Genomic DNA, 22,053 nt, shown 5'->3' with positions numbered 1-22,053 from the left:
TTTTATACCGTAATGTTGTAACTGAGTTTTAGAACACATGCAGATATACTTTTTATCTAATGCCCAAACTTAATTCATTTTGGAAAAAGTAGAGAATGGTTACAACCCCTATCGAATGTTTGTGTTCCCTTTGAGAGATTTCCCTTTATTTACTGTTCTGTAGAATAGTAATGTGTGTGGGCTTGGTGGGAACCCAGTTTGTCCGAGTTCATCCAAGCCCACGCAATTCTGTTAGTGACAGTGACGCCCCTCCTCTCAGCCCAATCAGTTGTGGCTGGGGCATTCCCAATTTCCAGCATTCCGCTCTACCTTTAGATACACTTTAATCACTTCACTACTGCTGTGTTTGATTGGCAAAGTGGTGGATGTTTATTTCTGCAATGCAGACATCACTACAGGAAAAAGGCATGGGCAGCCAGTGTACTCATTAATGGTGTGTATGACCTAGCCTCCCTCTGTGTATGACCTTTACATTAATGATGCACTGTAACTAGGGTGCACCATTATCCAACCTTCATGTTTTAATGATTTCAATATCACCATGTTTCCTCATTTCCAAAACAACTGTGCCAAAAATTAGACCACATTGGGGGGTCTATTTTCTATAAAGGGGTAATGTTAATGGTTTTCTTACTGTCTTATGTTTGATATGATATGTATATGTTTTATAAAGGTTTTTTTTCCAAAATATTATGTATAATGTTTATATATGAAATGTTAATGTTATATAGAAAAAAACATTAAAGTTTATTAAACAGCACCAAATTAAAGCTCTATCTGTCTAAAAAAATGATATAATACTCATTTGGGGACAGTGTTCCATGACCGAGTAAATGTCACTCAATCTATCACAGTGAGGAAAACTGAAAATGGCCTGCTTTTAAAGGGATATATACAGACTGGTACTCGAGTGATGAAAGTACCATTTCAGGTAACAAATTAAATGCAAGAAGGAGTACTACAGAAATGATGAATGGTACACTTTTGGGATTTCAAGATTACCAGCAAAAGGGAATGGTACAGACTGGTGCACAATTGTGACTTGGATAAAAAACAGAGGAACAGAGCGGTAGGGTGTACTCCTTGTACGTAACTCACAGTAAATAGTTATATCAGCAACACCACTGCTTCACATAATCTTTTATATATGTATGGCATGCAGAGCCTCCAAATCACATTTCTCACACTAGAACAAATGATATGCTCTGTGGTTCTATCACATGGGGTGGCTGAAGCACCAATACATTCCTATGTGACTGGACCATACTGTGGTCCACCCTGCTAGTAAACCATGGCATTACACACTGAGCACAATGCATTCATCTAACATCAGCCTAGCACAAAACAAGCTTTCAAAGTGTCGTTTATACTTTACATTGTGAACATTACAGCTGAAAGCCCTGTAAGCACTGCCTGTAATTTAGGATCAGATCTGACAGGTAGCTAAGCAAATATGCATTCCTCTTCCTGATCTGGAATGTCAGTACTTTGTTCAAGAATTTACCTGTATCAGAGAGATGGACACTGCTGTATACACTATATTACATTTTCTTTGCACTGCACTGGTGTCCAAATCTGAGTAATTAGCACCAATCACTGCCTTACATTGCCTCTAATGACCATTGTCTTGAAAACTACTGTATTCTAAACACTTTGGGGGTCTATTTAGAAAGCATTGAATGTGATTTTCAACAAACATTCACTAGTGGTGAATCATTCACTGTCATTTAAAATCCATGCATCTGGAAGATTCACCTGCAGTGAATGTTTTGTGAATGTCAGATTAACTGCATTAATAAATATGTCGCATGTGGTTTATAGATAACGATAATGCTCAGAATATGATTTTTTTCTATTTTAATGTCACATGAATTTATTTATATTTTTGGTGGAAAACAACAATTCTGGGCTTAAGCAACACTTTTTGGCATATAAATGCTAACTGTTCGCATATCTGGGGACATGGCAGGGGCGTGTCTATTGCATAAATACATTGTGCCAAAAGGTTTCCTTTTTTTATCATCTCAGAAAGTGGGGAGGTATGCAAAATTGTTTAAGTACAGGATACACCATTGCAAAAAAAGATTGGTTAAATCCATAAGTGCTTATTTTCTCCGGTTTTCCAAGAAAATAATAGACCAACCCCCCCACCAAAAAACCAAGTAGAATCATTTAGAGGTTGGATAGAAGATTTAGTGTAGTCTAATACTTTTGGTGGTTTAATTGTGCATTTTTTATACACATCTATATGTCAGACCAAACAGTGAGACAACTGAGAAGTAAAGGGGAGTTTCAAATGAGAGATAGTTGGAGATTGGCCTGAGAATCATTATTGTATCCTCATAGTGCTGCTCCTGCACTTAAATATCACAGAGAGGGGGAAAAGGTGCATTAGGTCCAAAGGTATAGCTACATCAGGGATCTCTTACTTCCATTTATAAATAATAGGAGACCATGGATTTGCAGCAGCCAACCCACAACCAGCCTGAAATGGTACCTGCAATTTGCTTTGATAACGTTTGTCTCAATTTCCAGACTGCTATTCCTGATCTTCAAGTAACTTAGCAATGTAAGGAACACACCTACATTACCAGCGCTCAAAGTCATGGTTAGGGCTGCATGAAAATGAATTAGCTAGTAGAAAAATCAACAATCCAGTCCCTGGGGGGACCTTAATCAGCATTAAGTTTTAAGGGGGGAATTAATTAATTTGTAAAAGTCGTTTAACTCTTCCACTACAGCAGACATTAGGCAATGATTTATCCTTGTTGAATCTGGCTTGTTTTCTGCTTAGATAGATCATAAATTATCACTGATTAAACTAAGCAAATATTTTAAGAGGGGTTACAAAGACAGATACCATCTGAACAGGCAAATGTAAAGCTGGCTGGCTACAAATGAACTACCCAGGTAAATGAAACATCTTTTTTTACAATAGCAAGCTTAAGGCGACCCAAGAGACAAAAAAATAGTGGTCTTAAATGAGATCTAAACCCAAGAACAAAATTATAAAATATTGCAGCTTACTAATCCTCAGATGGAGTGGTTGCAATAGTTCTCTTTCTTTTTTTATTTTCACATAGTAATTCTTTAAGTTGCACACTTCCTGTCCTAGAGTAGCAACACACACTCACCATGCTATGGAGGAGGAGCATTGTCTCCCTAAGACAGGACTACAGAACACTTTCCCTTTATTTTTCTCCATAACACGTTTGTAGTCTATAAACACAGCTAGAAACAATGTTACTGATAGGCGTGCAGAACAGGTAGAGAGCACAGGAAGTTATCAGCTGACAAGATTTCTGGCAGGGACAATAGGTAATCTTTTCACCTATTGAACAGATATAATAAAATTCTTTCAAATGTTATATTTAGCAGACCGAACGGGAACAAATAAGAGCAGCTTATTGTAATTTATATTAATAATTTATATTTTTAATTAAACATTACTAGAAAAAAAAATATTAATATGTAAATGTAGATGTTTTGCATTGAATTGAAAGAGCAAAAAGGAAATACTTTATTTCTTTTTCATTATTATTTCATATTTACCATATTCAGACAGAAGATGGCGATCTAAGAAACAACAGGATTTCTCTGAATTCTCAGATAGGGATTATTGCTTAAAATAAGACCTGAATGAGTCAAAAAAGGACACCTCACTTTCTATCTGCTAGGAGAGAATGTGATGTCTTAATTAGTCAATTAACACAATCTGGTAGAAAGAAAACATGCAGTACTGATTTTTTTTAATTAGTGTCATGAGGGTCTTGCATGAACCCTGCTTTTAAATGTTTGTTAAAAATTAAAAATATTTCAAACAGTTTATAAACATGTAAACTTTAAAAATTTCTAAAAATTAATTGGCCAAAATACAATATAGATTTCCTATGAAGCAGAATTCCAGGATTTACCGTGGAGTATTGTTAGCCCTAGAGAGTGTGTAAATGACAGGTTGGGTTAATGGGAAATGAGCAGAAAGACATGACTGTTGTTCTGACCAAAGAGGACTGGCAGATCTGGACTGAGGAGGAGGCTATGGACAGTGCTGGAATGCGGAGAGGTTGAGTGGAAATTGGAGCACAAGTCTTTGTGGTTTGTTCAAAAGCATCTCTTGACTAAATGCCATGGTGTATAATAGGTCAAGGTGTTCTAAGACTGCTGTACAGTGTGTTGCATATTATGAATAAGCTTCCCAGCTCTTTGAACACACCACATGAACTTTTGATTCAAGAATTGCATACTGGCGCTAAAGCAAGGCTGTGATGTCAGCGGTGTTGTAAGAAGTGGATGCAGATAGAATCCCCTGGTAGAATTACTCTTATTGGGGAAGCAGATTGCCAGGACTGTAACGGGGAACACACATCTTTCACCCCCATTCACGATCCAGTTAAATACTCAGTAGGGAAAATGCAGTCACATGCATCTGTTCAGTTTGTATGCATTCTATGCATGTGTATAGCCATATCTGCAGAAGAATTTGTTAACAGAAGTGAGGCCTAAAGCAAAGCAATCAAATACATAAAATGGCGGCTTTTTCTGGCAAGAATTGAGATAGAAATAACACTGATTAAATGTGACAAAAATTGTAGACCACTCTACAAGATTGTTGTAGTTTTTTTTTCCATTTTGATTCAATTTCAATTTGATTATACATTTTATTCTTTATTGAAGCTGTCAATTTATTGCTACGTTTTGGCCTAACGCTTGACCAAATTCTGGGGGTCAATCAAACTCTTAAGTTCTTGTGATTGCTTTCAATCATATTTGCAATCCCCAGTGGTTAAAATTGATGGAAATTGTTATATGTGTAGCTAGCTTAAGTCAAGTTGGCCTTAACTTTACCATGGCTGAATTAATTAATCATGATTCTTTATGGCTATATGCTCCTTGTTTGTCCATAAGGATGATTCACAGATAGCTACATCTAAGAAAATATTGGCAGTAAAAATGTATGGAAACCCCGACAATAAACTTCCTTCATTTGCTCCCTTTTGGTCTGTTAAATATACCATTAAAACATTTTGTTATATCGGTTTGATAAGTAAAAAAATACCTATTGACTCTAGAAATCTTGTGAGCTGATAACAGTAAGGTAGAGTGCACAGGAAGTTATCAGTAGGCATTGTTCACAGTTCTCTTTATGGACTACAGAACAAACTATTTTGTAGAGGATAGTAGAGGAGAGGTGTTCTGTAGTCCAAAAACACCTGCTGGCCTAGGGTGACAATGCTCACTCACTGTACTAAAACTATTGAGGAGCAGTGTTATCACCCTAGGACAGGAAGTGTGTTACTGGCAGGATCACTGGGTGAAACTAAAGAAAAAAGCCTGAAAAAAAAGAAAACAAAAGCATCTAAGGATTGGCAAGCTGCAATACAGCCACAGCCATGAGTTTATTAGTATTTTTGTAAGCAGGATCGGGACTGTTAGGTAACAGTGATCTACCTGTAGGTGGCTGAAGATTAATAACCCCTATTACTTTTATAGCACTTGCGGTGTACCATCCTCCCCCCCCTACCCTCTGGGAGCCAGGGACCACAAGAAAGGTTGTCAGGATGGTGAGCAGAAATATTAAGGAATATCCATTCCCCAAACCAGTCCTCTGCAGAATGTGAACTAGTAAGCGCTCAGCTTTGAGAATTTCTGGGTTCAGGCTGTCAAAATCAGTGGGTAAACAGTAGACTAAGTCTGTGCTTGATTACCTGAAGCAGAGGGCAGGAGGGACATTAGGGGACCCTTGATGCCTCCATAAAAAGCATGTCACCTGCTCAATGCTTGGTAGCCCCCTTGCGATAGCAATAAAGTTAAAAGCTTTCAGAAAACATATAATGTTTTGGGGGTTTTAAGTAGTTTCATATTGCAGAGTTTAATATGTGTGTAAGAAAAAAAGATTGCTCTGGTAGCAAAAGAGTTAATTTCACTTTCCAAATTGATGGTGAATTTCAAACCAATGTAACGGTTGTTTGCTGGGACGCAACTTTGATTAATAGCCCACTAGTACCGAATACTGCACCCATCACTTCACCTTTCTTTACAATATCATCAGTGATGTTCTTTAGTGTACAGTCTTCCATATTTATTTCTCCTTTCTGAATGCATATCCAATGCTCTTAAGTGATATGTTTGCAATCTTTGATGACTTCAATAACAACAAAATTGATGCCTAAATGAAATACCCAGTACCTCAAGAAACCGCAGCCTGGAGTTAGCGATCTTTAAGTTATGAGGAATGCCTCTAGCAAAACTGTGGTTTGATCCAGAAACATGAAACATCACCCTTTTTTTCGCAGCTGAAATTACGTCTCTGGAGAGCAGATTCCATGGAGGGAACAAAGTTAATAAGTATAGAATATTTGCAGATTCAATTCCCTTTGAAGTCAGGATAAAATACTGTACATCATGAGTGAACTGACCGAACAAGGGACAGAAATCAATGCGTTACCGGCAGCAGATGGACAAATTCATTTAGAACTTCTGTGGCGAATGAGACTATATTTAATAACTTGTTCTATTAGTGGCAAATATATTTCAATAAATGGACTAATCTTCATCTCTTCATGGAAGCAGTAGCCATGTTTCTTGGGGGAGGATTTGTGTTTTATGTTGGGTTTTTTTCAAAAAGTTTCATGCAGAAAAAGACATAAAAAGCTGTAAATTAGCACTGTATGCCAATCAATATCTGTTGTACTGAGGCCAGGTGTTGTAATCACTGGGTCTGTATGCTGCCAGGGTTTAGTGAGCTCCTGCAAAAATCCCAGCTTTCTGCATAGGATCTTTTTTTAAAGAATTTTATGAACGAACACATCCCCAGCATTCTTTTAGATATGCTTGATTGTCCCTGCTGGCCACTGGGCTCTGCTGACTTTAGCTGTGCAGCCAGCTGATTAGTTGACTGGTTGCAGGCACGGTTAAAGTGATGCCGGGAAAGTGTTCTTCCCCATGATGGGGATGATTAGAAACAAACGAATGATGGCAGAGAAACATAAAAGCTTTGAGAGGGAACCAAGACGGTATGGATCAGGGGAGCAGTGATGGAAGGATGATGGAGGATGTCCAGGGAGGAAAGGAAGGTGGGCTCAAGATAGCTACTACATCTTCAAATGGTTATATTGTGAAGATGCAGGTTCATGGGGAATTGATTGTATTCAGTTTCAACACAGGAGAGGACTTACTACAAGTGTGGTTAAAAATGTAAGGCTGGACTTTAGCATTAAATTATGTCTGTATTCCTGTTTAGGATATGTTTCTGTTAGATTTTAAATACTGATGGAGGTTCTAACCCATTCTAATGCTACTATAACATAAGTTTTTATTGTTTTCTGTGCCCCCTTTTGGAAAGATTTTCTATTACTTCTTCTTCTGACAGCTCTCACCTGGACAGTACATCGGAACACAGATAGCAATACATTTATGACGTAATATCTAAATCTTACCTACTCTACTATATACTCACTATGTACTATATACTTACTCGCTCTGCTACTATACTCTGCTATATAATGTGGTTTGTTTGTTTTTTGCTGCCTGGGTCCTCTCTGGAGACATTTCCCCTAACTTTCTATTCTGTCAGACACCCTGTTATGTCTGAATATCTGAATGTCTGTCAAATGGATAGAATGTAAGAAGTCTCCCAAATGGGAACAAATGCAGCAATAAAAAATTGGCAGAGGTTCTAAACCTTCCAAATACTGTCCAAAAAGGTTTTGGCTATGGGGGTAAAAATGCTGATCAGTATTTGTTTCTGAAATCTCTGCAGATAGACATAGCCAGACAGAACTCTAATGATCAGGGATGGAAAATGAAAGACATAGGAGAGATGTCACCAGCACACCAGATGCCTTCAACGATAATCAATGTTTATTTGACATGAGTGTTTCAATAAATTCACAAATGATTACCCTTGAAAGAATCTGGTGTGCTGGTGACATCTCTCCTATACCATATGCAATTTGCTGCACCATCCATCCATTCCAAGCACCCTTCCCCGAATACGGGGCTTTCCAGTGAGGAGTGCAACAAACTTTCTTTATCGGAAAATGAAAGACTCCGCCCTCATTCCAATTGCCAGAAATAAAGTCAACCTGAATTTTTGTATCCGATTTTGTCAATTGTTAAATTCTAGGGCGAGTACAGTAAAGAATCCCGATGTTTCCAACATGTGATAACCTGCACTCAAGAAGGTCACATAAGCCTGTCTTTACTTCTGTGGCCTCTCACTTACACTGTGTAATTATTGAAAGTGATACTTAATTTGTATCTTAGACAAATCAAGCTAAATAGTGAAGGACCTCAAATCTGGCATGCTTTTGACAGCACTAGGTGACACTTACTATGGATACAAGTGTGGTGACACTTACTGTGCATGCAGAGTTCACTGGTGCAGTTTCGAGTCTCTGTGTCAAGTCCTGGGCATTCCTGCCCTCCATTGCGTGGAGCAGGTTGAGTACAACCTCTACTTCTCCGGTAGGTGCAGTCTGATGTACAAGAAGACCAGTAGCTCCACTCAGTCCATCCTCCGCTCACTACCAACCAGCAAAACAAAATCAAATACACACTGAAAACATGTAGTGCACCCTAAAATAGTTTCTCCCTCTTATTCAAGTACTAAGACCCACATATACTGCATATCACTTTTAACTTTTCCAGGGGCTTTCTTCCTATATATATTCGAGCCAACCCACCTTACAACCTGCACTGCTATTTCTCTCTTGCTTGTCTCTCTGCAGAATAAACTAATCTCTCACACTGCCATTAAGGTGTCTCATTTCCCATCCATTACAACAAGATGCATAGTTATCTCCACTGAGTTACTCATTGTTAAGAAGTATAGGAATGCTTTATTCTGGTTCTTTATTATTACACACCTGCACTTTTCTCATCATGTGCTCCATTATCACACTGTATCAAGCTCAGCATTTTATGTCTGAGCAGCAATTTATCCATCATGCTCTCTCCCTGTGCCATGTCCATACATCCTGAGACAGAGCAAAATTGAATGTGCAGCCTGTCATAAATATGATTATTTTATAATCATTTTGTGTCAGGCTACAAGTTAGTTTCTGCTGATTTCTGATTGGTAATCCTTGAATCCAGCTTTCCACAGTTTAGAGTGTCCAGACAAATGAAAGCCTAACTCCAGCCCAACGTCTTATAGTTTTGGGAAGATTAGGGAAGACTTAGAAATTCTATCAGGTTTTTGTAATATCTAGCTGTGACCTCACCTGGGAAATGTTCCCACACTTCCTGCCCCTATGAAAAAATGGAAGGTGATATTGACACATGGACAGGAAGGCACAGACAACAATAGAACACTGTCAAAGATCTATTCTTTAGTCTTGATAATATAATATGTTTTTCTTTTTATGTGTGCCCCATTGGAGTGATTTACCTTCACTTCCTGTCCTGACCAGTTGTGATGGGAAATCTCTCCAAAAGGGGCACAGAAGACAATAAAAATTTGATAGAGGCCCTAACCCTTCCCAATTATATTTAAAACAAAAGAAAAGGTTTTGGCTAGAGTTAAACTTGAAGGCCATTGTGCGATAAGTTGGATGTTGCTTCGCACAGCTATTAAATAAGTCTAAAATGTGGAAACGGCAGCCAATCTTACCAGGGCATAGGGTTGTGCAGGCTGTTTTCTGGATATTCTGACCCTCACAAAATGATCCTCCATTCAAAGGTGTGGGGTTGGTACAGGTTCGGCTTCTTTTCTGCCACCCTCTTCCACAGGTTGTACTGCACGGAGACCATTCTGTCCATGATGACCAACCTCCATTAACTTGGAAAAAGCACATGCACATATATGACCGAGATCATATTTTACAGACGAAAGGGTGCCTGGTCAAATCTGAACACTAATTAATAACTTAAATAGTAAAACTGACAAAAGAACCAGCTCTCTTTTTGTAGGCTAAATAGCCATATGGCTCTATGACTCCAGTGGAGGATCAGAGATGGATATTATGAATAAGGCATAATGCATCCAAGTATTATTAAAGATGGCCCTGGTTGTGTAAAGCAGAAGATCCAATCAGCAAAAATCATGCAACTGGAGTGATACAATAAAGAGACGAAGGCTTACTATAGGGTATTATTATTCCCATTCTGATGGAATGCAAGCAACAGATGAACAAAGGTCCAGCTTTTACATGCAATTGTTTCTAACTACATGGAGGAGTATTGAGTAGGGGCAAATTTACAATCCAAAGTGGAGAATGCCTTTAAAATTATTTTTCATTTTTACCCTACTTGAAATATCTTGGTGCAGCAGCTTGATAGGTACCCCCTCTCTTACAATCTCTAGACTAAAAAAGCAAAAACACATTTTTCCTTGAATAAATAGCTTGTCAAACCCATTAACAGAGCTTATGTGAGCCTATTAAAACCTTTAAATTTTACTATCCCACCTCTTCTCTCACATATGGAATCATGAGGCAGGAAACTCACCAAACACAGTAATGGCCGCTGAGTTGCTCCTCCGTCTGGCAACTACATTCTTTGCAACACAAGTGTAGTTCCCTGTGTCAGCTAGACGAGCCTGTCTTATAATTAAACTGTGGTCTGTCCCAATGAACAGGTTGGAGTCCAATTCAGGATCCAATACATCTTCATTCTTAAGCCACTCCACCTTAAAATACAGAAAAAGGGAGGAAAGGTACAGTATGGGAGTAGATTAGACATGGAAAAAAAAGAAGAAAAAAGTATACAGATGGAATAAAATTATACATTAAGCAGTACTCATTACTCATAGCTGCAATATACCAGATAACTCATTTAATTGTAAATTGTAAGGCTGGTGAGTCCAAACCTGTTATGTGTTTATCGGCTACTGGAATATGAAGATCAGAAGGAGAGATCAGAATGACAGTTAGGGTCCTATTTATTAAAGATCAAAGTAATATTTCTGCACAGCTTCCTTTCACGATAAAGCTCTTCACTGTTATTCACCTATTTAAAAATGCATGCTGGAGTGTGCTTTTGCAAACATCTACCAGGCTTATCTAAGCTTTTTTGTTTTTGCCAAAATACCACATCAAAGTCAATCACTCAGAAATACTTAGCCCATTTGGATCTACTTATATTGCATTCATAGGACCAATTTGTCTACCAAGGAATGTAATTAATTAAAATGCTGCTCTGAGTAACAAAATGATAATGCAATGAATACCAGAACTGACTGAATTGAAGTCAATGAAGACGTTTTAATGATAGCAAAGGGAAAATCAATTTAGATGTTTAGATAGTTCTTTATCATTTTGAAATGTAAAGCACTGTATTGCTTAATAGTTTCTAGTCTGTTCTCACTTTTACTGTTTTGTTGTCACTTGCAAGGATTATGCAATGACACCTGATTTTACGCCACCAAGACTTGTAAAAACTGTTTACCCTGCTCTAAAGCCAGTCTGGTAGTATATTAAGAATGTATGTTGCATGGTAGTGCTGGGATTAGGTAAAAATATGACCGATTAATGAAAATTAATTCTAGCAAAGTGGAGGTGATTCTTACAGCAACCAATCACATTCCAGGTATAATGTTTGTAATGCAGATAAGAAAGGAAAAGCAACTAAGCATAGGTTTGAAAATCAAATGCCACCATTGGCTATGCAAAAAAATAAAATAATAATAATGACCTATAACTGGTTTTAGTATTGCTAGTGAATACTGCGCATGCACCATAAGAACAAGCTGTCATCTGATGTCATTATTACATGACCAAGGACTGCGAGTGCACTACGGGTTAGCTAAAGAGGCAGCACAGCAGTAGCTCCCTGCCTTAAGGCTAACTCTCTCTGACTGAAAGCTCAGACCTTATAAGGGTTAAGTCACAGCTCTGACTCATACACTTGTGTTTTAGTTTGAGCTTATCACAACAGTCAGTTAGAAGAAACAGGAAACCAAGTCAAAAGAAGCCTAGTCTTCACCTTCTACCTATGTCATAACTGTAAAATCCTTTTCTTGGAGTACATTACAGCACACAGGCTCCAGTTATTCTTAGACCATTGGGTAATGCAGCTACCTTTAGGTGATTAGACACCGGCACAACAAAACTGCAAGGACAGCCCCGGTACTGGGCTGAAGAGGAAGCCTGCACAGTAACACTATAGACCAATTACAAAATGAAGAGGAAGCCTGCACAGTAACACTATAGACCAATTACAAAATGAAGAGGAAGCCTGCACAGTAACACTATAGACCAATTACAAAATGTAGTGCAGCCAATCTGCTCCTGCTGCCAGCTGTGACCAAAAGTGATGCAGCCAGCACTCCATTAGTTAACCTCTTGAGAACTTGAGCTCAGAACTGTGGGGTCCACACAGGGCACAGCTGTCCCATAAAGATCTTCACCCTCAAAGGGGTGTTTAGGGTCAGGGCCGCTAGACAGGAAGTGCCACAGCCCTGAACCTTTATAGTACCCTACAGATAACTCATCATGTTGCACCATGAATGCCTTTAGTGGGATGATGTAGTGGGTGAAGCAGCATTACAGACCGACCTTCATCTGGCGGGATCCAGGTACAATACCCCAAAACTGTCCCGAGAAGTCAACTAATCTGGAAGCTGCAAAAAGGCTCAATGGCTATGTAGCAGCCAGAAGACTCGATAGTAGAATTATCTTGAGAAAATCCCAAGGCAGATATCTCCTCTCAGAGCAGAGAGAATATGTTTGTAACACTTGAGGACACTAGGAAAAAACGGACGCTGGTTGGGAGGGGTAGAATAATATGGGACCTTACAGCTTTGTTTTACCAGTGTCCAATCACCTGAAGGCAGCTGCATTACCCAATGCTTTGTGGTTTTTTTTTAGCACTGAACAAATAAAAGAAAATATGTAAAAAAACACATTTTCATTTGAGCACAAGTCATTTTAACATGTGTCTTTAATCTGAGTGAATATATTTCTATTAAAAAATAATGTTTCTTTTATGTGTTTATAGCTCCCTTTATTTTATTCCACATTAGAGTATTTTTCCCGAAGCAGGAAATATCTTTTTTCTCAATGAAACTGAAATGGGCTTTCCTGAGTTCTGTGGATGCCTTTCAAAGATGAGCACACTGAAGCCAGAAAAAAATACTGCTTCAGAAAAAAATATGGCTTTATCTTATATGACAATGGTATGAATATCTTTCTTTCAGTTCATTCTTAAAAGTAATTGCATTAGTGAACAGTTTAAATCTTTAAGCTCTCTAAATTATATTTGCTGTGCATTATGGGCATTTTATTTGCTGTAAAAGACATAATGTCTGCACATTTAGAGATGAAAAAAGTAACTCGAAATGTGTTTTACATGTTTCCCACAATGGATTCTAAGGTTTGCATAAAGAAAGTCAAGGTCTACATATACAGTATATGTGCTGTAAATCAACGAGTCCATTGTTAAGCTCCGGTAATATAAAATAATGGCTAGCTAAAGCTGTATGTGAATTCTTCCTTTGGATTCAGCTTGGTTAAGGTTTTTTTGGGCATTCTTTACAGTGAAAATCTTTATCATGTAATTCTATTAATTATGTTGTGCATCTTTATCAATTGTGTTGTTCAGTTTTCCTTGCGTTACCTTATTTCTTAAGTGTGCTATGTGTAACTACAATAAGTACAGAAGGTTCAGCGGTGATGCTGCTGAAGTGTGGTGGCCTGAGAATAACTTATTTTTCTTTTATTTACCAGATGTATACTCACAATATATGCTGTGATGTATAAAGTAGCATTCCATTTCAATCACATGCTTTTCTATTGTATTATTTCTGTTTTGCTGTTTGAGCCTCTAGTGGGCTTATTAGAGAAACGTCCTTTCCTTTGATAGCATATAAAATGAAATTCATTTTTGGATCTTTCCATTTTATGGATATGCACACAGCTTATTTTGAGAGTTTCAGGATTAAGCAGCAAGTAATGCTCTGCGAATGAAGGTAACAAGGCACAAAGCCAATCTGCAAGTCATTTGCAGCTATTAATCTGCACAATTTGCTAGAGCGACTGTCGTCTGTGCTTGAATTTGAAGAGTAAGCCAGCTCACACTTGCCATCAGTTAAGCCTTATGGTGAACCTTCCTTTGTACTGGAATAATGTTATTGGTAAGCATAGATATTTACTAAATTGCAATTTTCTCTAACCAGTAAATCAAGGTACAAGACAAGGGAGGACTGGTACAAATAATGTATGTTGGGCTGGTGGCCCTAAGTGGAGATGCTCCCCAATCAAGACCTCAGTCAAAGTTGGATCTGCAATCAGTGACAGCTGCTGGGTGTGATATAGCTATATGTTCCAAGCTAAGACTTGCAATATTCCATCATCTATTTTTCTTTAAGCCTCTAAGGCTTCATGCACACCTAAATAGTAGGTGCGTTTTGTTATTCCTGCAGCAGGAATCCCAAATATGCTGTTTAGAAGTGGCAGCTATCACTTGTTCAAGTTATTGATCATGTGACAGCGGCTGCATTGGAAAGTGGCAGTCTGCTGGTACTCCGCATATAATTGTATGTAATATGATTACAGGAGCTTAGGAATAGATCACTGTACCTGGATGCATGATCATTACCTAAAATGGGTGACAGCAATCTCTTTTAAATTGCAATCCGGGATTCCTGCCACAGGATTCATAGGTTCCTGCCGCAGGAATCTCAAAATGCAAAACTGTAAATGTGTTATAAATTAAAGAATGCTGAATGATATTGATTATTTGTGATGCCATGATATTTTATTTAGTGTTTTTTTTAAATGAGTTCATATGACTTTTACTGAACAGTAGACATCTTCCTCAGCACATATAGCATTTCCTTGTTTACAATTCATTTCCTGCAATCCACTTTTTCTGGCATATACTGTATATGTGAAAAGGTGTGTTACAATAAACCATGTTCTCTAAAACCCACCTTTCATCATGGCCACAAATCACTGCAGTACCACAGCCACTCTGTGTGCTGTCTTTCTTTAGCCCAAAGGAGACGGTCCCTTCCATGAAAGGGCCAATTGGTTGTGTTTGCCTTCCAGATGTTTGCCTTCCAGACCTCCCCTTTACACAGTGGCTTATTAAAGGAAACACTCTCACATGTACTTAAAAAAAAAAAAAAGTGCCTAGCAATGAAGAAGAATCATTAAAACACCAGCCATGTTTAATAGAAGATGGTTAGGTCCTTTACCAATTTTTGCTTCTGGGTAGAGATCTAGTAAGAGGGGAACTAATGTGGCCTATAGACATGAGATGAAGGTCAGAAGATAATAATTGATCTGTAGAATGATCGTGTCATAAAAATGAATGTGCTTATCATCAAACCATATGCTTTATGCAAGCCTTACCGGGGGCTGGAATTATTGTGGGGGACCAGAAGCCAACAACAAAGAACATCCATCAAGAAAATCAAGTTGCCCCCCATAATTGAGCAAACCGGGCTATAATAATGACATTTATTTGTGCAGCTTTGCTTAGCCAATAACCAACAAAAAACATAAAAAAGGGATGATTCAGTAATGTTATAAAAACCTAAACTAACTATGCACAGCATTGCCCTTAAATAGTGGCATCCTTTAATAAGCTCACAATTTGGGCTTATCTGATCTGTGATAACACAGAGTGTTTACATAATTACAAAAATAATCTATATTATCCTGTCTGTTGGAAGAGCAGATAAAGTCACTTGCAAATTTGTGAAGTGATAGATGGCAGGAAACAAGACAACTAATTGTCACGCACTCCCCCTGACATCCTGTTATGTGAAAGGGATGAGCGCAGGGGAGTAATGCTTAGTGACACGTTTGTAGAGCTCACCTCTGCAGGAGGAATCCCCTCAGGTGGCTGACATAACAAAGTCACCTCCTGGTCCAGTGACACTTCCCTCGACACAGGCTCCTTCTCGAAATTCTTCCTGAGGTCTTAACAAAGAAACAAACAAAGCAAGTGAAAGATAAAGCGAGGAGTTAACAGTGCAAATCTAGACTAGATATGCGCACACATAATAACAGGTAGCACTGCAGTAGTATGACATTGGGAGCGCTTCCGGAGAGGAATAAAACCAGCCTGTGCCTTTTGGCTTTCCGCTGCTACTCCTGCCAGCTCTGTATAACCACACATTACAGCGTGACAGTGATAGAGAGTGACAGAGAAGGATGTATACACAGTGCCTTCCCCTCCCCTTGGGGTACGCAGGTTTAAAATAAACTGAATTCCACATTCATTTAGCCTGTTCATCTACATTTCTCTTTCTCCTTTCTGCATTCCGGCTTACAGCACAAACAACTAGATTGCAAGTGACAGAAATTGATGTGAGGATGCACAGTCCCCCATAGCACTGCTCTACTGGCACCCTGTAGCAAAATGCACCAGCTCAGTAATAACATGGGCCACCTCGTTGCTTACCTGTCTTCTCTTGTTTGCATTTAGTGGTCTAAAAGGAGCCTGACAACCATGTTCTGAGCAAAGGAAATACAGGCTTTTATTTACCGCTGGGAGAGTGCAGACACCAGGTATTGCCATTGCAGACAGTCCACTGCACAGAAAGCATAGTGGGCTGCGTGGGGCGATTTCTGGAGTTCATTGTCCCCTTTGTAAGCTATATGTAAAGCCCAATTATTTTTACTTTAAATCAGCTAAATACATTCCATGTGCATTATAACAAAAGGCGTTAAATGTCGTACAGATCGTTTTCTTTCTTAGTTTCTTTTTTTTCTAAAGCAGGTACAACATGAATAAATAAGCCTGTCCTCTGCCAGCAGCTGCAGAAGGGGACCCTTGCTCTCTGTAGGAAAACAGAAACAGTGCTCTCCCTGCGGAGCTCAGACATGTCCCTTATTAAATCTGACCTATAGCTCTGAAATCAGCATAGCTCATACTGCCTGCTGATTGGAGAGCTCTGGCTTTGACTCGGCAGGGGGCATGCCGTACCTCTGCAAAGAGATCACTGCTTCCACCGAGAGCAAGGTTCCTTTTCTACAGCATGCTTACAGGAGCAGGCTTTTTTATTCAGGCTATGTCTGCTTTCCACAGAAAACAAACAGTAAAACTTTGAACACATTTTGCTTTGATGAACCTGGTATATATTTAGCTGATTGAAACTGAAAGTTCAGTTGGGCTTTAAAGCAAACCTTTGAGACAATCACACCATTAGTGACCTAGCAGATACATATTAGGCAATATCCACAGCCACAGAGTACCTTTAGTGTGCCTGCCATTCTAATCTGCTGTGGCAGCCACCTAAAAAACAGGCAGGTATGGGGCACATGTATATGCTCCCTCCTCCTTCCCTCAATGCAGAGCGCAGTGCATGTGTGAACTATGACACTGCCTGAGCATAGTCGAATGAGGGAGGTGGGTGTTTAAGTGTGCCTAGCAATATAGAATTTCCAACTTTCAGAAGTCGATATTTGTACATCGTTTTTGGGGGGCTGCCGTGACAGATTAGGGTGGAACAATATTAATGGTACTAATGGTAACGCAGTTTTGTGTGACCGGTGACAGGTGCATTTAACATAATTAAAGGACTGGGAAATAAAGAAAAGACAATCTACAAAGTAGAAAAATCAATAGCACCTGTCAGCAATCATCTTTCATAAAAAATAAAAAATAAACTCTTCAAGGACTCTTGCACATAGGCACCAGCCACATATGTGGCTTTACATAGTACAGCCATTTACTTTAATATAAAGCTTTACGCTGCACCTGGGGCTCTCTGCTATCAGGAACACGCCAGCATTTACAGTGTACGGGGGCTGGTGCCTAATTGCAAAAGCCCCAAAACAATAAACATAAAATATAATTATTGCTATGGGTTACTGCTCTTGGTAAACTTTCAAATGAAATTGTGTTGACATTTGTAGGAAGTTACTTCATGTGACTGACTAAAATGGATTACTAACAGTATTCAGGCCTGCAAACAAAGATTCACTTTCATGTACTTTGATGTTTATTTATTTATTACAGGTACTATATTATAGGTTTATAAAGCACCAACAATATACACAGCGCTTCACATCGGTCCCTGCTCTCAAGGAGCCTACAATCTAAGGTCCCAATCTCACATGCAAACGTGTGAAAGGAAACGCACACAAGCACAGGGAGAACATGCAAACGTCTTGCAGATAGTGTCCTGACCGGAATTTGAACCAGGGACCCTAGTGCTGCAAGGCAGAAGTGCTAACCACTAAAATTATTTAATTGGTAGCAATTTGTCTGCTGTGTTGGAAAATACTCCCAATAAACCTTTTTTGTTAATGTATATTTAAACCCAACATCAAAAATCTTAGATAGGCTTTACTATGTTGATGTTATTTCAGAAGTACTTTTCAGTATTTTTAAATTCACAGCTTTTATTGGAACAAGGGAGTCTGCCATGAAGGTACCTGTTCAACTACCTTCTTTTATAAGGTGACAACGTTTTGTCCTTGTATACCAAATGTGCTTCTGTGCTGCTACTCTGCCACACCAACTCCTGATGGAGACTACAAGAGGCTGTTTCAACTGACATTATGAAGGTATGGTCCACTCCAGTCACCATTTGCAAACTCAATCTGAGAAATTCCATGACATCATTAATGGAGTACATATGCATGTACATCCCAACTTTCTGATCTTTGCATTTTGAATAAACCCAATATTAAAGAGATAAACCTTAAAATGCATTCAAGTACCTTAACTATTAACAAAACTGTTTCTGCATGACTGTAGATCCTCAAATCATCTTTGAATTTGTGCTGACATTGTCCTTTCTTTTGGAAGTGGCTAATATTGGTACCCATGGTAGCAAGCAGTAGATATATGCAAAAAGTAAAAAAACTAAAAAAACCGCTTTAAGCGGTTTAAACTTAATTGTGTCTTCGCCGTGCGCTACTGTCCGAAAATTCTCGGGCAGACACAAAGCATATTGGGGCGAGCGTATGTGCAGTTCGGATTTTTGGCCGGGAGACGAGGAGAGACACAAGATAAGTCTATGGACAGCGTGCAGACACCGTGGGACAGGAAGTGCCAGCAAGGACAGAGGAGTCAGCGCTGGATCAGAGACCCGCAGCAGCGCTGGAGAGAAGGCTGAAAAGGACAGGAAAGAAGAGGAAGATCGGATTAGGAGACATCATTTAAGGTAAGTGCTTTAATTAACATTGGGGGAGGTAAAAAAATGTTAGCCTTTAATGTCACTTTAAGGTACTTGAATGCATTTTTAAGATTTGACTCCTGAGTTTAGTGTCACTTTAAATTCTACTTTAAGTTAAAGTGAACCTGTTGCCTTACCCTGCATGGATAAAGCGCAGGATCACTGTCAGCATCGCAATTCTTCCTCCCCAAAGAAAAATAGAGAAAAATAGAGCAATCCTCTCACTACACATGCATTGGCAAAACGTAGAAAGGTGTTCAGGTACATAATAACTGTTTCATGGATGGGCAATTTTAAAAGCGCAACAGATCGTTCTATAGATGAGAAACCTAAAAACCTGATAAGCAGGACGTGTAACAGGAAACCATTTTTAAATGAATGTATAATGTCACCCCTTTGTTTCCATCTCTTAATGCCTACAAAGGGCTGCCCTGTGTAGTAGGTATGAGAACAGTGGAGTAAGTTACCTTAAACCCAAGCTTTACAGGGCAGGTCCTGTGCAGAAGATGCTAGTTATCTGTCTGTTGATCAGTAATGCTACTGACTGGATAAGGGTTAATCTCTTTGCTTAAAATGCTGATGTGCAGTGATTAACTTCTTCCATGTAAGAGCCCCCCGGAACATTGCTAGTGACAGATGCTATTTTTAAATGCATTCAACAAGCACAAACATTATAAAATCATTTTAAGGTCTCCATAGAAACCAGATATCTTGAGCATGTCTACTAAAATGTATCATGCCTGACAATGTTACCTAGAAAGCACTGCATACAGTGCATAGCTATCCCATGTTTGTCTCACATACCAGGCATATTCATCTCATATTCACCATCAACAAGAAGCTAAATGACTTCTGTCATAAAGTGAGCCATCTGTGCCAAATTCTAACCAAATCAAGCAGACATCAATCAAAAGATGGATTATACAACAAATGTTATGGGTTATGTGTAGCGGTTAGTAATCTAATGCTGACTTTGTATATAAGGGTAATCAGAGAATGCTGTAGCTGAACATAGCATAGCACATAGTGATACAGTTTAGCCTATTGACTCAGACCCCATTCACACTGAGCTACATCAAAATCAAGTCGCCTAGGTGTGCACCGATCGCACTGTGGGTGGCATTATTTTCCAATGGCACCCCAGTCGCACCGGGCAGATCCTGCTGTTTCCCGCCGCGATTCCGTCCGTCCTTTCGAACACAACCGCTAGGTGCATCGGCCCTGAGCTGTGAGATGTGAATAGCTCCTTTAAAATGCATTGGACAAGTTAAATTGAGTGATTTTTTTAGTGGAAATCGTGCTACAAATCGCCCAGTGTGAATGGGGTCTAACAGTGTTTGGGCCTGATTTAAAGTAGTATTAATCTCTCAAACCTTTTTCAATAATGATACCGGATCATAAAAACATATTGCCCACCAAATTATTTCTTTAAATATTTTCCCAAGCATTTACAAACATCATGTTCCCAAACAGCTGGCTCCATGTCTCTCAGCTTCACTTTCCTGGACTTCCTGTCCAGTGCAAGTTCACAAGGCATAGTGCAGTCTCCAGCAGCTCTCCATCTACTAGCATGGAGAAGGGAAGAGGAAGAAATGTAGATCAGGGAGCAGGAGAGTGCTTTGCCTTGCTGTGCCTGTGTGTTTGTGAAGATATACAGACAGTTTACTAGCACACACAAGGGTGGTTCCATAGGACCATGCAAAGTAAAGGAGCCACCCTAAAACAGGATATTAGTGCCAATGCTCAGCAGACCAGCTGATTCTGCAACACCAAGGAATGGCGTTTATAGTAAATTATTTAATCTGCATTTGAAATAGCTTGAAAACCTTTTGATTTTAATATCACTTTAAAGTGCATCTGTCATGACAGATACAGTACACATAGAGGTGGTGAATCTGCAGAAAAGGGACACAAACAGCAATAAAAACCCAACAGCTGTTCTAATCCTTCTCCATTCTATCCATAACTAAAGAAATGTTTTGGCTTCAGTTGCACTTTAAACTTCACTTGGTGGACCTGAAGGGAAGAATGAACTTTACTTCAAGGATTTAATACTACTTTAAGTTTAAAGCAAGCTAGAGTGCAGTGAACCTGTGTTCGCTTCAGATACCCAACCTCTGTTAAGAAAAGCTCTGTTTCTTCAAATGTCCCTGCACAATTGTTTGCTTATATTCAGTCCACTTCATCTCACTTCATTTGAAAATCTGGCCCTTTGAGCTCAGTAGTAAAGCTTAGTGCCCATGTATATGGCATTCATGCGTCAGTGAGTCCTATGAACAGGGTCTGCCCGGGGTGTGCTAAGTAGAGCTTGTAGCTGATGGGGCCCAGCACTTCCAGGTGTAGATAGCCGCAAGCCCTCTTTTGCATGGATCTACATTTTCCAGTTCCTGTTCTGTTCCTTTTTTTTCTTTAGAAAGGCTACAGTAAGATAAAAGTAGCAGAGAAAGCAACTTTAACTGGGCCTATGATTTAAAGGAGAAGTATTGGGAGAATAAAGTATACTCTTTCCAATACATAGAGCTTCCTCTCTCTGTTCCTGAAGCGCTCATTGAAGGGACAGACAGGGAGGCGGGCACAGATTACTCTGGCTGTAGAGAGGCAGCTGTCAATCAGGCAGCAGGATAGATCAGGATGGATCCCGACAATATTGTTGGAATCCTTACCAGCTGCAGGGGGCATTAGTCTGCTATATGCTGACTTTGAGTCACAGGAGTACATTAGTAAATATCCTCCTGTGATCCAAAGGAGATGTAAAGCCAAAAGAGAGCGTTATTTCTATTTAAAAAAAAAAAAAAGTATAGTTTACCTTCAGTAAGTACATATTTAAATATCCTCCTGTGATCCAAATGAGATGTAAAGCCAAAAGAGAGCGTTATTTCTATTTAAAAAAAAAAAAGTATAGTGTACCTTCAGTAAGTACATATTTAAAAATATTTGTAATTGTTTACTTAGTATTTTTAAAAAGATTTTTTATA

General features: G+C 39.0%; 1 protein-coding gene across 1 annotated transcript in view; it reads right to left on the bottom strand.

Annotated features, from left to right (window-relative positions):
• Nucleotides 1-22,053, bottom strand: part of UNC5A (unc-5 netrin receptor A) — a 315,219-nt gene that overhangs the window by 50,772 nt on the left and 242,394 nt on the right. Inside the window, exons 4-7 of the mRNA XM_018552406.1 lie at nucleotides 15,766-15,869; nucleotides 10,450-10,630; nucleotides 9,614-9,781; nucleotides 8,361-8,525 (exon numbers count right to left, since the gene is read on the bottom strand). Of these exons, the coding sequence (XP_018407908.1) occupies nucleotides 8,361-8,525; nucleotides 9,614-9,781; nucleotides 10,450-10,630; nucleotides 15,766-15,869 (618 nt within the window). The remainder of the gene's footprint in view (nucleotides 1-8,360; nucleotides 8,526-9,613; nucleotides 9,782-10,449; nucleotides 10,631-15,765; nucleotides 15,870-22,053) is intronic.

The sequence above is a fragment of the Nanorana parkeri genome, unplaced genomic scaffold (genome assembly GCF_000935625.1).
Source record: "Nanorana parkeri isolate BGI_ZX_2015 unplaced genomic scaffold, ASM93562v1 scaffold87, whole genome shotgun sequence".
Taxonomy (NCBI): domain Eukaryota; kingdom Metazoa; phylum Chordata; class Amphibia; order Anura; family Dicroglossidae; genus Nanorana; species Nanorana parkeri.
The sequence above is the reverse complement of the archived record's forward strand: the minus strand, read 5'-3'. Positions and strand labels throughout refer to the sequence as shown.